Below are 16341 nucleotides of genomic sequence, written 5' to 3' on the forward strand. Positions count from 1 at the left end.
TGCAAAATAGAATTTGCAAATGTTAAAAAGCACAAAGCAGAATGAGATCAGAGTATGCGAGAAGGACACTTAACTCTCAGGGAAGGAGCTTGGGGATTGATGAGGAAGATGCCCCAGAGTGACCTTCAATGAGACACTTAAGCATCAGTCACATGTAAATTTACCTTACCTCCCCAAAGAGTCTTCAAGAACAAAGGCATAGGGCATAACAGCTGAAACCCACCTTGATAGCTCTCGTACCCCTGGACATGTTGCTTAATTTATCGGAGTTTGTGTTTCCTCGTCTGCAGCACAAGGCCAAACCACACGTTGCAGGGCAGCGTGAGGACCAAGTGTATGCTCAGTAAACTACATGCGCCTCTCTCCTGATGTCTGGTCCACAGTGTCAGCATCAAGGCGACCGTCCATTGATCATGAAATCTTCAGGGCTGAGATCTAAGTACTGCATTCCTGATCAGGAGCTCCAAGCTGAATTCTGCAGTCAGAGCACAGGCTTTTGATTCAGACACATCTGTCTTGTTTAAATCCTGATTCTGCCACTTACTAGCTTTTTTTCATTTCGGCTCTTTGACTCTCATTTCTTTTATGAGATCCAAAACGCTTACATGGCAGGATTGTTAACAGAAATAATAATGAAGGGGATTCATTCTGTGCAGGTCTTGGGAACTTTACAGGCACCGTGCCACAGCAGTATCTCCGTAACGGTCTTGTGAGTTTGTGCCATTGTTATCTGCATTTGATCAATGAGAGAATGGTCGTCTCTGGTTAAGAATGTCATCTAAGAGGTTAAGCCACAGACCTAAAATTCACAACTAGCAATGACAGAGTTGGGACTTAACACCAGATCTTTCCTTTCTCCAAAGCTTGGTGTGTAACTGGTATGTTGGCGCAAACCCAGCAAATTGAGGGAGACAATGAACAGAATGTCTTTAGCACATTGTGGGACACTTACTAAGCACAATTTCGGTCTGGTACCTAGGTCTGCACAGCCAGGTTGGCCAGCCATGAGGACAAGCATCTGCTTCAGCCCTCCCTCCCTAGGCTTCCCTGGTGGGCAAGGGGCCGCCACATGTTGAAATGCAGGAGGGGCGGGAGGGATGGGAGAGCCATTGCATTATTCATATCTAATTCCACTTGTCTAATGGACTTGTTAAAAGCACCCTGGGTGGAAAGTGTGAGTCTTAATGGCATTTTATAAAAGTTGCTGTGATGAATTAGCACATAAAGCAAATTAAAAGCAGCTTATCGCTTTTTAAAATAGGTGACGGGGCACTGTAGCCTCTTCCCCAGATGTGATGATCCATTAATATCCAAAGGAGCCAGGAGCTGCTGAAATGTGTCAGCTGCTTATTTTTAGGGACCTGGCGAGTCTGAATCAGTGATCCTAGAGAGGCAGTTTGTCCAAGATAATAGAACTCATGGAGAGAGCGTGTTGCTGATCCCAAGGGTGGGAAATCTCCCCTCAGGAATACTTGGGGGAACTTCCCTGGTGGTCCAGTGGCTAAGATTCCGTGCTCCCAATGCAGGCCCAAGTTCAATCCCTGGTCAGGGAACTAGATCCCACATGCCGCAACTAAGAGTTCCCATGCCACAACCAAAGATCCCACATGTTGCAACTAAGACCCAGCACAGCCAACTAAATAAGTGTTTTCTTGAAAAGATGACTTGAGACTAGAATGGAGCTCAGGAGAATGAATGGGTCACCTGCTGAGGACCTTTGGGATTAGTTTCTGCTGCCCTTCCCTTACAGACTGGGACACTGAGACTTGAAAGAAGTGGAGCTTTCAAAGTGAAAGCTTGAAACCCAGAGACCTTAAGTACCTTGTTTAAGATCACAGTTAAAATGTTGCAAACCCTAGTAGTCTGACCCTAGAGCCTGCCTTCTTGGCCACCACCTGCCAGCTTTCCTGATGGCTTTTCTACCTCCAGTCCTCACACTTTACATCCAGAAGAGTCTGGAGCCAAACTAGAGGTTTGGGGACCTTAAGATAAGGAATACAAGGGACAGGAGCTGAGCTGTAAGGGAACTTCAGGGATCTGGGGGAGAAGAGATCTGGTCAGCTCTGAAGGGAAGATTAGAATTTCCTGGTATGGCCGAGTCGTGGGCACTGTGATGAAATAACCAGGGATGTGCATTTTGGAGTTAGGCCTTATTCTAGGTTCAGTTTCTACCACGTGTTTACTTGTGACCTGGGACAGGTTTCTGAACTTTCTGAACTTCCTCTCCCATCTATTAAACAGAGATACAAATATTTACTATTCAGGGTGTTATGATGTCAGATGTAGGACAATGAACACAAAGGGCCAGGCCCCCTAACGTGGGCATGAATAATGCTTGTCATCATGATTCTCATTCTTGCCCCTTGTCACCACCTTCACCACCTCCCAGACTGGAGTGGGGTCGGGGGCAAGGTGGAGACCACTGAACTAGGACTTAGGACCAAGAGACCAACACTCCAGCCCCAGGTTGCTGCCTCTAAGCCACGTATCCTGTGTTAGTTGGAGGGGGCCTCGCCTGGTATGCCCCTCACCTGTAAAAAAGAGGATACTAAGTACTGTATCCGTTGTACTTTCTTTCTAGGAATGGACTGAGGCACAAATGAGAAAGTGTATGTGAATATGGTTTCCAATCTATGGAGTGAGTGTTGGGGGTCCTGAAGACAACTCGCAACTAGGAGGGCTTGTCGGACTCTCATCTTCATGGCTATGATTTATTGCAGAAAGTGGATACAAAGTCAACTGAGCAAAAGGAAGAGAGCATGAGACAAAATCCAGAGGAAATGAGGTGCCAGCTTCCAGGAGTCCTCTCCCAGTGAAGTCAGGAAGGACATGCTTAATTCCTCCAGCGATTGATTGTGACAACACGTGTAGAACGTTGTCTACCAGGGAAGCTCCTAACAGACTCAGTGTCCAGGGATTGTATTTGGGGCTGCTCACACAGGCGCCCTCTCTGCCTGGCACCTACCACAATTCCAGGCTCCCAGAAGAAAAGCAAGTGTTCACCTTAAATGATCCTGTTTATTATAGGCAGTTTAGGCACTACTAGTAAGCCATTCTTAATAGGAAATGGAAAGAAGCCTCCCAAAAGCTGAGTTCCCAAATGTCAGCCAAGGGCCGTCCTTGTAAGCAGGCCTTTTTAGGGATGCAGTCTCGGGATTGGTATGCCAGTCTGTTTTTGCACAGAGTAGAATCCATAGAAAGGATGTTTATAAGTATACGCTTAAAAGGGGAAAGGAGATGTATAACAACAGCAACAACGGTTCCCACTTGATGACTGTCACTGCGTGTGGGCACTTTTGTGTATGCTTCACACGCATTACCTTAGGCAGCATTTCATCCAGAGGACGATCCCGTGATAGAGGCGCTGTTATCTCCGTTTTTGTCATCAGTATGTTATATACGGGGGACTGAGTCCTCAGAGGGGCTCAGGAGTGCGCCTGGGCTACCAGCTATATGACTAGTAAGAGAGATGTACCAGGACCAGAACACAGCCCTAACAGTGTGGCCCCTGAGTCCAGTTTCTTAGCCACTATTAGACTACATTCTGCCGGACGCATCCAATATGTTATTTCATTAAGGCTCACAGCAGCTCCATGTGAATATAGTTATTGGACTCATTTTGCATTTAGAAAGCTGTGGTTCTGGAATGTTAACTTGTGTCTCATCAGCCAGCCAGAGAAGTGACAGAGTCAGGAGTGGGTCTCTGCCTCCTCTCAGCCCCCTTTTCCTGGCGAGGGTTTTGTGAAGACTTTGGTAAGGAAGATGCGGATGGTTAAGGTGGAAATGAGTCATTCTAGGAGCTGAGACATCCCCCTCACCATATTCCACCACTTGGGGACAGAGTTAAGGGAAGAAGGGGCTGTGTTGCAAGTAATTCAGCTTTTCCTGCAGTATTTGAGGGCTGATGCCTTCAACTCATTTGGGTTGCCACGACAGCAGATGTGACATTTCTTTCATGAGATGGGGGAAAAGAAACAAAAAGAATCACACTCAGTCCTCAGTGATTTTAGACAAATCTGTCCACCAGGTCTAGCTGGTTTTGCTTGCCTAGTGGCTGCACTCTAAGGAAATTGTTAGAATAGAATCAAAGGGGAAATAAATAAGGACATGGCAACGTCTGCTTCTCCAGCGAAATCACAGGTGGTGTGTGTGTGGCGACGGTTTGTGGGAGACACAGGAAGAGGTGGACAGGGTAGGACTTGAGACAAACTGTCAGCTGCCCGGGGGCAAGAGCTAAGGTCTTGGTCATCATTTAATCCTGCTTCCAACTCCTTTACCCCACCAGTCATGCATATTACAGCGTTAGGCTTAGCGAAGTCTCAGTAAAGACTCTTTAGTGGGGAAAACATGATACATATAGCAAGAATTACAATTCAGAGTGATAAATGCAATGACAAGGTAGGCTTGGTATTCTGTGGAAGCAGTCTGATCCATCTGAGAAGATTTGTCCATCACACAAAATGCTGCATTCAGAAAGATGCCCATTATTCTCTTCATTATTTCCTTCTTTATAGTGATTTATAAAATTTGATTGTAGTGAGAGAGAAAAAAAATCTCAATAAGGTACTAACCTACCTTTATCATCTTCCATTATCACCTTGTTGCATGTGATGATCTCCAAGAAGTAGTATCCCAGGGTTTTTTTATATGTTTTTTTATTGTGGCAAAGTCACATAATATAAAACATACTATTTTAGCCATATTTAAGGGTACAGTTCAGGGACACTGAGTGCATTCAGATTGTTATGCAGTTCTTACCACCATCCATCTCCTGAATTTTTCACCTTTCTGAAATGAAAACACTGTTCCCATTAGACACTAACTCCCCATTCCCCCTCCTCTCTCTCCACTCCCTGGAGTCTGGTGCCTACCAGTGAGCAGAACCCCAGGTTAAGGGCCCTAATAGGCTGCCCTTGCAACCTCCAAGAGAAGTAAGAAGTAACCTTGATTTGTGACCAAAGCAGTGGGAACATTGACTGGGATTCCAGGGGTTAGTCCTGGGAGTGGGTACCCAGCGGCCAGTGGGTTCTCAGGACAAGAGTGAATAATCGAAATGATGAATCCGAGATCTGAGCTGCCAGAGATTCCTAACACTGTTCTCTTATGTCATTTCTTCCAGAGCCATGTTTGACTATGACAAAAGCAAGGACAGTGGGCTGCCAAGTCAAGGACTTAGTTTTAAATACGGAGATATTCTCCACGTTATCAACGCCTCTGATGACGAGTGGTGGCAAGCCAGGAGGGTCACGCTGGAGGGCGACAGTGAGGAGATGGGGGTCATCCCCAGCAAGCGGAGGTAAGGAGGCCCTTCCGATCCTGAGAATTTGCTGTTCACCTCCCCGGAGGTGTGGAGGGGAGGGGAGATGAAGATGTGGCAGACCATTCCCAGGATGTGTTTGAGTGGGTTAGTCAGTCTGCACAGAAATTGTCACTCTTCTCATGTTAGGTTTTTACCCAAGCAAGAAAGAAGATCTGCTTATTCTGCCTTCCTAAAACTTGCCGGCTTTCATATGTTCAGGGGTATGCTTATCAGCTTGTATGCTGACTTACAGACTCGGAGGGGTTACTTCAGAGGTTCATCATTTACTGGGTTACTTTATAGAAAGTCCAGGTGAAAGACAAGTAAAATAAAACATTTTCAAAGCTGAGGTTCTGGCTTTGTATTCTGTCCGAACATTGATGGGAAAAGACTAAAAAACTCCAATCCAGAATCAGATACTTGAGGATAAACAACAAGGTCCTGTCTAGTACAGAGAACTATATTCACTATCCTATGATTAACCATTGTGGAAAAGAATATTTAAAAAGAATGTATGTGTGTGTATAACTGAACCACTTCACTGTGCAGCAGAAATTAACAACATTGTAAATCAACTATACTTCAATTTAAAAAAGTTAAAAGCTAGTTTCATTGGAGGAAAAAAAAAACAAAATTAGATACTTGAGCTGTGAGCTGCTAAACATCTGATGAGTTCCAAAGAGTGGGTTTACATAAAGAGGTTTATTTACAGCTTCAGTTACTCCTGGTCCCCACCCCAACCAGCTTCCACTCAGATATTTAGTTCTGTATATATTTCCTAAGTCAAGACTGTTATGTTCTAGTATATGTATGGCTGAGTCCCTTCGCCGTTCATCTGAAACTATCACAGTTGTTAATCGGCTATGAAGTGAAGTGTTAGGGCTCAGTCATGTCTGACTCTTTGCAACCCCATGGACTGTGGGGACAGGCTCCTCTGTCCATGGTATTCTCCAGGCAAGAATACTGGGGTGGGTTGCCATTTCCTTATCCAGGAGATCTTCTGACCCAGGGATCGAACCCATGCCTCCTCCACCAGGAAAGCCCTGTTAATTGGCTATGCCCCAATATACAACTAAAAGTTCAAAAGAAAAGAAAAGGAATATTATGTTCTTTCTCTTCTAAGCATTTCTTCAACTCTGCTCTTGAAAGGCAGGAATAAACTTCAGAACAACCGCGTCCTTCATCTGTCCTCAGCAGCTTCTAGTCCATCACCACTAGAGAGGAACTCGTCTTCCCACGAGTATCCTCTTGGCACCAAGATACTGTCTGAGAAACAAATGATCTGCTCCCTAGAGATGAGATGGTATGAAGTCAAAGTCAGAAATAATGTTTATTCAAAACAGTCACTAACTTTTCTCAAGCCACGAGGGGCTCTCCTCCTCGAATCCAAACGTCCTAAATACCTTTGTAGAAAATCCTCCTGAAGCTGAGTATTCAAATGCCGCTGCACACAAAGTGACCCAGTGACTGAGGCAGCGCCAACCACAGTGGGAAGATGGAAATTCTCCCCAAGAATAGCTGTGGGCCATTTGAACCTCAGAGAAGACTGGTCCCCCATCTTTTCCTGTTGGTGGCCACACAGCCCAGGATGAATGTGAGGAGAGCGGGGCAACGTGACTGTCTCTGTCCCCACCCTCTAAGCCTGGGCCTGTGGATCTCCCACTGGCAGAGAGTTCTCTAAACTCCTGGAAGTACAAGTGAAAATGTTAGTCCCTCAGTCACATCCGACTCTTTGTAACACCGTGGACCGTAGGCTTCTCTGTTCATGGAATTCTCCAGGCAAGAATACTGGAGTGGTTTGCCATTTCCTACTCCAGGGGATGTTCTCAACCTGGGGATTGAACCCAAGTCTCTTGCATTGCAGGCAGATTCTTTACCATCCAAACCTGTGGGCTACTGCATAATTGCCTGACATTGCTTTGAGAGGACATTCTGAGTTTGTAGTTTTTTGTGTTTTCTGAATTTGAAGCAGTAACTCCCAGGAGTAGTATATATTCTGTTTCTCCACTTCCATTTATTTTTGAAAAATAAGGCAGCAAGCATTTTGGTTTGCTTTGATGTGATTAATCAGAACTGTCTGCAGGGCTGTTCTGTAGAAGGAGGAGCCATCTTGTTGAATATGGGTAGAAATGGGGTGGAGAAGGAAAGCTGTCTGAAAAGAGATTTCAAGTAATTTTAAGGAAATCCTTTTAGTAGTTGGAGCTGCCTAGAGATGGTATGGGTCACCTGGGAAGACAGTGAATGAGAATAACAGCTTTGACACCAAGGGAACATTAGGAAAACTTAAGATACGCCCACTTTCTCCCTCACACACACTGACACACAGAGTGACTCTGATTCAGCCCATCTGGAGGTCTGTATTTGTGTGTATGTCCCTCTAGATGATTCTGATAACAGACGATTCCAGGGCACTAAGTATTATCAAAGGGAAGCAAGCTTTGAGTGGAACAGCTGAGCTACATAATTTTCTGTCACTTTCCAACCCTGAGATTCTGTGATTCTAACCAGTCTTGTCAATAATCCTTCATTTGTTCAATTGCACATCACTGTCCCCCAAGGAACATTCTCAGTGTCAGCCCTCCTGGGTAATTTTCTGCCTGCTGGAGGTCATTCTTGAATTGGCTCTCTCACATATTTTAGGAGAAGGAAATGGCAGCCCACTCCAGTATTTTTGCCTAGAGAATCCCATGAACAGAAGAGCCTGGTGGGCTGCTGTCTACGGGGTCGCACAGAGTCAGGCACGACTGAAGTGGCTTAGCAGCAGCAGCAGCAAATATTTTAGGAGAAAACCATCCTAACCACCATGCTGGCCTGGAGAAGAAGTGTGTCTCATGACTCTAATGTTGACATTTGCATTCTTGCTCATAAAGGGTGCAGTACTGTCCATCTCATCTGTGTGTGTGTATGTGTTTATGGCTGTAAATGAATTTCTATTAAATTTTCTCCTTAGGATGGTAACTCTTTCCAAAAATGTTACTATTATTGTTTTATGTGTTTATAAAAGTAACACATTTCATTGTAGAAAATGGGAAAATTAATCACTTATAATCATATCCCACAAAGCATTCTTGTGCACTTACCTTAATGCAACTTAAGATCTGTCATGAGCCTTCCCTAGGGCTGCTCTTTAATGCTTAGCTTCTAAAGGAGGCACTCTCATTTTATACTGCATTCAGCATCTTACAACTATAGCTCAGAATAAATGGTTGCTGGTACGCATATGATTTATTATTAGATTAGGGTTATTTTTTTCAATCCTTAATTCCTCTCTGGCCCCTTTTCAGTTAGAGGCCAGAGAGGAATTATAGTTCAGCTCCTAGAGCCAGTTTGGAAGAATTTCATAATGGATAACATCAGTGTATGACTTTACCCTTTATAAAAATGTACTCTATTGATGATTCCATTTAATCCTTTCAATGAAACCGTAAGATGAAGAGTATGAAAATCACTGCCTTTTCCCTCTCTCCTTTTTGAAGTTGGTAAATAAATTTTATTTAAATAAATGTTCCTTGAACATGCTAGACACTGTTGTAAGCCCTTTACAATTAATTAACTTATTTAAACCTCATTACAACCCTGTGGGGAACGTAATATAATTATCCTCATTTTACAAACCAGGAGACTGAAGCAGAGAGAGGTTAATTTACTTGCCTGGAATTGCCCAGCTAATAAATGGCATAACTGGGATTTGATTCCAGGCTATCATGCTCTTAACTCATATGCAATTCCTGCCGCCCAACATTATAGAAAGCAGAACTGACAAGACTCAGTTGAGCAAGCACCGCATGAGCGCCGTCTGTGTGCCAAGTGCTGCCATCGGGTCACTGCCTGGAGCCGGTGTTTGTGGGACCAGCATGTAACTCTGGCACAGTTACACTGGTGAGGACAGGGGGCTATAGTGTAAATAAAGGTGCTGCCTTAGCTCCGGCTGCTGTGACAGAACACCATTCACGGGGTGACTTGGACCACAGACATGTATATTTTGCAGTTCTGGAGTTCAAAATCCAGGCACTGGCCATTCAGCTTCCCAGAGACAGGACCTTCCTCCTAGTTTGCAGACAGTCCTCTTGCTATTTTCTCATGTGGCTGAGAGAGAGAGAGAGAGCTCTTTTCTCTCCTGTCTCTTCTTTTTGGCCACTAATCTGATTCATGAGGGCTCCACCCTCATAACCTTATTACCTCCCAGTGCCTCACCACCATAGACCACCACCCTGGGGATTGAGGCTTCAACATAGGAATTTTGTGTGGACACAAACATTCAGTCCATAGCAGGTACCAAGGGAAGTGGAAGGGCAGCAGACAGAGGAGTGAATTCCATATGATGATAGACCATGTATTGTGCTGGTGCTTTCAAATATAAGATTTTCTTTAATCTTCACAAAAGCTTCATAAGGAAACTGAAGACAGAGAAGTCAAGTAACTTCCCCAAGGATGCACAGTCAGCCACTGGCCTAGGTCTCTCTGTAGCGAAACCAGATGGCTTTTCACTACCCGAAAGGTATACCAGAAGCCCTTGACAAGAAGCTCTTATACGTTTCAAATACTGTACTAACCATTTTTAGTATTATTTAATATTCACCATAATTTTTCAAACCTGTCTTAATATCCTAATTTCACCAGTCTCATGAAACCTGAGATCCTAAGAGGTTAAGTGACCTACCCTAAGTCACAGAGCTAGTAGGTGGCAGATGGAGAATTCCAGTGCATATTTGTGTGATTTCTAAACCTGGGCTCTTAGCACAGAATCTCTCTTTCCTGAGTTTACATAGTTTCTGAAGTGCGAAACTGGGAAGTGTTCCCCTGTTCCTTAACCCACGTCTCTATTCATTGCCGTGCAGTGCCTGGGCTCTCAGATGGCAGCTTGCAGCTAGCACTGAGGAAGTGTTCATTCATTTAGCTTCCCTGCAAGCCTGTGGCCAGTAACCTGTGCGGTGTTCCAGTCCTCCCTGCAGCGGGGTCTGGGGGGCACAGGCAGAGCGATGCCCAGCCCCAGATGCTGCTCTGACCATCCAGCGCTGCAGGCCTGCCCTCATTGTGTCTTTGGCGGGAACCTGAAAACGCCAGATGGGAGATGGGTAAGAGGACAGAGGAAGACAGTTGGGCTCATTAAAGCATGGCCATGTGGTGCTCTCTGGAGATGCTGGATGTCAGAACTGATTGCTCAAATTTTGCCATCCAGTTTAAGTTCTCAGTATTTTGGTCAGTGACCAAACCAGGGCGGAGGGGATTATTTCTGCTTAAACAATCTAATTAATTGCTTGCCTCTTGAGTATGAGAGAAGTATGTCAGTCCTTCTCATCACGAGTCAGTCTTTCCACACAGGTGACCCACCAATTCCTTAGGTAAAGATCTATGGTTCTTAACATCATGTATTTCTGCCCAAGGAGTCTCACTTAGTAGAACAGTACATAGATTCCTACCAAGGGAAAAAGTCAGGAAATGGTCAGCAATTTTTTTTCAGAAACACTGGTTGTTTGGGCAAGTCACTTCAACTCTCTGAGCCTTAGGTGTCACATCCAGGTCAAGAACCAGTAAGCCTCTTCGATGATTCTTTCATTCATTTACCAACAAAGATTAAGCACCTGCTATCTGCCCAGCTTCATCTTAAACCCTGGATTATCGTGCCGATTATAGATAAGATAGGTAAGGTGGTTAGCATGCATCTAATACTTTTGTGCTTACTCGAATGATATACATTTTCCTTTCTCCAAATTTTGAGCTTCTGATGCTCAGAAAAGCACAGTATTATGTAGGGACCTATCTCTCATCCCTAACTGATCTTGGGAATGAACTGTCCACATGCATCCCAAGAAGCACTAGGAGAGAGGACAGGGCTGAGGCAAGTGAGGAAAAAAGATAAGCCACACCCCTTGCTACCCAGGAGAAAAGATTTGCAGAGACCCCCAAGAAGCCATTAGCGTGGGCCTCTGGGATGGAAAAACACAACTAGGGTTGGGGATGCAATAAATGTGAAAAGACTGCTGAGGAGAGAAATCAATCCAGTGTTTGTGCTGTCAGATTGCAAACAGACATCTAGCTAACCTGAATTTCAGTGCTAAAAGCAAATTTATTCTGAGTTTTGAGGCCAGCCTGTCAAAACAGGTATTATGTCAGTGACTCAATGCTTGAATTTGGTTATGGTTTATTTAATTCAGGACAATCGGGATTTGGGATGCAAAGAAGGAGGATGGTTATCATTTGTGAGAAAATAGGCCCTGACTCCAGAGAAGGCAATGGCACCCCACTCCAGTACTGTTGCCTGGAAAATCCCATGGACGGAGGAGCCTGGTGGGCTGCAGTCCATGGGGTCGCTAAGAGTCGGACACGACTGAGCAACTTCACTTTCACTTTCCACTTTCATGCAAAGGAAATGGCAACCCACTCCAGTGTTCTTGCCTGGAGAATCCCATGGATGGAGAAGCCTGGTAGGCAGCAGTCCATGGGGTCGCACAGAGTCGGACACGACTGAAGCGACTTAGCAGCAGCAGCAGCAGCAGCAGGCCCTGACTCCTAAGGAACTATATTGGTCATGAATTGTGGGTGACCCTCTACAGTCTCTCACTGGGTAAGGGCGGTGTAGAAGGTCCTTAAATACTGTTTCCCAAACAGAATGCATGTGGTCAGACACTGTTTCTACCATTTTATAATTTATGAAGCTTTGAGTCTTAGCTTTTCCAGCCATAAAATGGGACTGAGAATACCACACTTGGTTATTGTTAGGGCCAAATGAATGATGTAAATATGAAGGCCTTTTTCATTAATAATAATATGTTAAAATTTCAGTTACCACTTATATCATCATCTTTATTATTCATGAAACTTCCAACCCAAGTAGAAATCAGAGCTTTCCAATTTCTTTCTTGAGTGAACCAAAATCTGCCACTCCTACAATAAGGCTTTAATTTTTTCTTTTTTTTAACTTTTTTGTTGCTTGTTTGAAGATCAGTAATAAACCATATCACACATTAGTTGTGTTTGTGTGTGTGTGTCTCTGTCTGTCTGCCTGTTCATCTGACTTAGTCTCAGCAACTCGTTTTAAGTGATGAACCACTAAGGTGGCCTAATAGAAACATTTCGGAAGGAACATGGGAGGCATGAACTTAGAAACCAAGGGGGAAATGTTAGAATGCTCTGTCTAAGCAGTTCTTAGAAGAGAATATTGAGTTCAGCCTCATTTATGTTTGGGGCCCATGTGAGCTCTCTCACTTTATGCAGAATTTATTTTCATAGACTAATCAAGTAACCATGTACTCTCTGCGTGTCATTCTGGCATCCCCTGATGGACTGGTGTTTCCCATAAGTAGGCTAGGAGAAGGTCGGGGCTGTAACAGCAATTTCAGAAGGGCCCAAAGAGATGAATACCAATTCGCATTTGCACTTGGATTAAAGCTGAGAAAAGCTGAAAAAGCTCAGAGCAGACATTTTCACAGTGAGCATCTTTGCACTTTGCTACTTACCTTATGTGAAGTCTTCCTTGCTCTCCTCTCAACTGTTGTATGTTGGGCGCAGGTCAAAACTCTCGGTGGAACATACTGCTTTAATATCTGAGGTTAGATTTGAAGAATTTTGCTCATCTGTTTCCACTCAAATAATTCTACTCTCATACCAAAATAAATATATTCTGAAACTCCATTCTGTAACTATAGAAACCCCGATCTTCAATGTGTTTCAGCTGGAAACACAAAATAACTCTCAAAGAGAAGTATGTTGTTAATTATTGATCTATGAATAGCTTAGATTTCATAAACCCTTAAAGTTTCTGTAGATTCAGGGGTTTTTCCTCTCTTTTTTTCTTTCCCCATTTTTGAAATTAGACCTAGCCACATTTAAAGAGTGATGCTAAAATTGCTAAACAGTGCAATTAATATTAATTTAGTTCAGCTGTTAAAATTTACTGAGGCCTTGCTGTAATACTCTGAGTCATATGTGGACTTGCCCTCAAGGAACATGGAGCCTTTTATGTGCAACTCAAAAATAAACAGCACAGAAGGAAACAAGAGATAACAGCAACAAAGACAAACAGACAAGTGTTGTGGGGCTTGGAGGACAGAACGATCATGTCTAATTAGAGAGGCTCAAAAAAAAAAAAATCGGAGAAATATTTAGCTTCTCGTTTCAACTCCATCTTCCAAATAGACACAAGACCTGCCAACTTTATTTTATTAATGTTTCTCAAACTCTTCCCTCTCCTCCACTTCATTATCACTCCTCATCATTTCGTGCTGGATTATGGCAATAGCTTCTTAACAGGCTTCCTGCTTCCCACTGTTCCTTCCCTCCTCCAACCCATCATCCTCCTCCCCCAGAGTCACTTATTTAAAATACTAGTCTAGTCTTTCGTTTCTTGGCTTTATAGCCTCATATAAGTTGCAAGGACTCCCCAGGGGAAAGCCCCATGTCCTTAGTGTAGAGGGATCCCCTCTATATTATAAAGGAGGCCCCGCCACCTCCCCAGCCTCATGTCCCTGTGCTGTAGGTACACTGTATCAGAATCTTCCTGCAATCTTTAGCTTGACTATAACTTCAGGTCATGGTACATGTTGTTCCTCCCTTCTGTCTGGGAGATTCTCCTTGAACTTTTCCCACTGACAAGCTCTCTCTCACCATTTAAGTCTCACAGAAATGTACTCCTTCTCCAAGAAGCCCTCCCCATTGCTTTCCACTCCTATCACCCTCCAATGAGATAGATAGATGTGCCCACTCACCTTGCTATCAGCAGTCTTATTGTGCAGTAGTATCTGTCTTTTTATGCCTCTGTCCCCTCCAAGAAGACATTACTATGCCTTCACTGAAGTCGTGCTTTTTAATTTTTTTTTCCCCCAACACCTTACTTGATACAGGGTAGGCTTTCAATAAGTGCTTGATGAATGAATGAAGGTAAAATAACAAAAACTGCAGAGATGGCAGCAGAAGGACACTGGGCAAAGGAAAAGTTCAAGATTATAACATATTTGGTTTGAAGTAAAACTAAACACCCCAGCTTTCTTAAAGAGAAGGAAAGGAAAAGGACGCAAACAGAAAAGGATATTAGGAGAGGAGAGTTTACTTGGCCTCCACTTTAGGGGTTCATGTCTGTGGACTGTGATTTCTTGAAGTAGATTCTGATTGATTCAGGCATTTAAATAGCAAATATTAGGTTTTTATTCCTTCCAAATATGTGACGATTCAGTACATGTAACACAAAAATTGCAACAGATGTGTTAGCAGCTTAGAGATGTTATACCAAGACTTTTTATACTAACAAAGAAACAGAAATATTTTAAAACATTTTATTTTATCTGAAGGATAAGAAGAAGAGGTATTCTTCATTGGATAAGGAATTTAAAATCATAAATGCCTTGCCATGTGATACACTCTTTATTTTCCATTTTCCTTAGGGTGGAAAGAAAGGAACGTGCCCGATTGAAGACAGTGAAGTTTAATGCAAAACCTGGAGTGATTGATTCAAAAGGGGTAGGTACAAAATAATTGAAACATTAAGTTCTCTAGGTTGCCATGGATTTAACTAAAATTAGCATGTAAGCTTTCAGTAACAGACAGATTATGGAGCTACAAGACAGTAGATCACTGTTAAAAATGTTTTGCTAAAAGCCATGACGTGATTTCTGATGAAATAGATCTATAATAAATATACTAAATATTGGGGGTAAAGCTGCTAGTGATCAGCAGAAATGATGTATTATAAAGGTGATATAATGACTGTAGTGAAGAAGAAAAAAGATAGTTTGGGTATTTTTATTTCTCTAACTTTTTTCTTTAAAAAAAAAAAAACATTTTCAAAGGCTAGATTCTATAAAAGATGCCTGCTCATCATAAGATGTATCTAATCCTTTACACATTATAAATCAGGACAGTGGTCATGGAAATATACAGATGGATCATCTAAGTGAATACGTGGATTGTTGTGACAGACATAGAAAAGAAGAAAATTAACAAATGAAATTTAGGGTTGTGCAACCATCAGCACAGTCAACTGTAGAATATTTCATCACCCCATAAAGAAATCCGGCAGCAGCCACTTCCCTCTCCCCGGCCCTCTGACCTAGCCCTAGGGGACCACTAATCTACTCTGTCTCCATAGGTTCACCTGTTCTGTATAGTTCATACAGGTGGCATTACATACTGTGTGGTCTTTTGTGACTGCTTCTTTCACTTTACATAAGGTTCTCAAAGTGCCTCTATGTTGTAGCATATATAAGCACTTCTTTTCTTTTCATTGCCCAACAATATTCCATTGTATGCTTATACCCATCTAAATGTATCCATGAAGCAGTTGGTGGAAATTTGTGTTGTTTCCACTCAGGGGCAATTATGAATAATGCTGCTATCAACATTTGTGTATGGATTTTTATATAGAAATATACTCTTTCTTCCATTGGGCATGTACTTAGGAGTGGAATTCCTGGGTCATATGATAACTCTGTGTTTAACATTCTGGGGAACTGCCAGACTGTTTCCAAGGCGACTATAACATTCCGCATTCTCACCGTCAGTGTTTGAGGGTTCCAGTTTCTCTCCATCCTTGCCAGCACTTGTTATTATACGTCTTTCTGCTTATAGTCCTCCTGTTTGATCTGAAGTGGTATCTCATTGTGGTTGTGATTTTTTATTTCCCTAATTACCACTGGTATTAAACATCTTTTCATGTGCTTATTGACCAGTTGTATATCTTCTTTGGAGAAGTGTCTTTTCGGGTCCTTTGCTCATTTTTAAAATGGCATTCCTTTGTTGTTGCTGAGCTGTAGAAGTTCTTTGTATATTCCAAATATTAATCTCTTATTAACTATACATTTTCCAAATATTTTCTCCCATTCTATGAGTTGTCTGTCTTCAGAATGTCTTTTGGTGCACAAAATTTTTTGATTTTGATAGAGTTCAATTTACCTATTTTTTCTTTTGCTACTTTCTTTGGTATTATATCTAAAAAACCAAGGCCATGAAGATGTCCATATTTTCTTTTGAGTTTTATACTTTTAGCTGTTACATTTAGGTTGATCCATTTTGCATCAGTTATTGTGTATGATATGAAGTAGGATTGTAAT

At 42.8% G+C, this 16341-nt stretch overlaps 1 protein-coding gene across 35 annotated transcripts in view; it reads left to right on the top strand.

The window, feature by feature from the left end:
• The window catches only part of DLG2 (discs large MAGUK scaffold protein 2), a 2352634-nt gene that overhangs the window by 2267482 nt on the left and 68811 nt on the right, over positions 1-16341 (top strand). For all 35 annotated transcript variants that reach the window (XM_045165939.1, XM_045165929.1, XM_045165926.1 and 32 more), the window contains 2 exons: positions 5120-5296; positions 14677-14752. In XM_045165939.1, coding sequence (XP_045021874.1) covers positions 5120-5296; positions 14677-14752 — 253 coding nt within the window. The remainder of the gene's footprint in view (positions 1-5119; positions 5297-14676; positions 14753-16341) is intronic.

The sequence above is a fragment of the Bubalus bubalis genome, chromosome 5 (genome assembly GCF_019923935.1).
Source record: "Bubalus bubalis isolate 160015118507 breed Murrah chromosome 5, NDDB_SH_1, whole genome shotgun sequence".
Classification (NCBI taxonomy): Eukaryota; Metazoa; Chordata; class Mammalia; order Artiodactyla; family Bovidae; genus Bubalus; species Bubalus bubalis.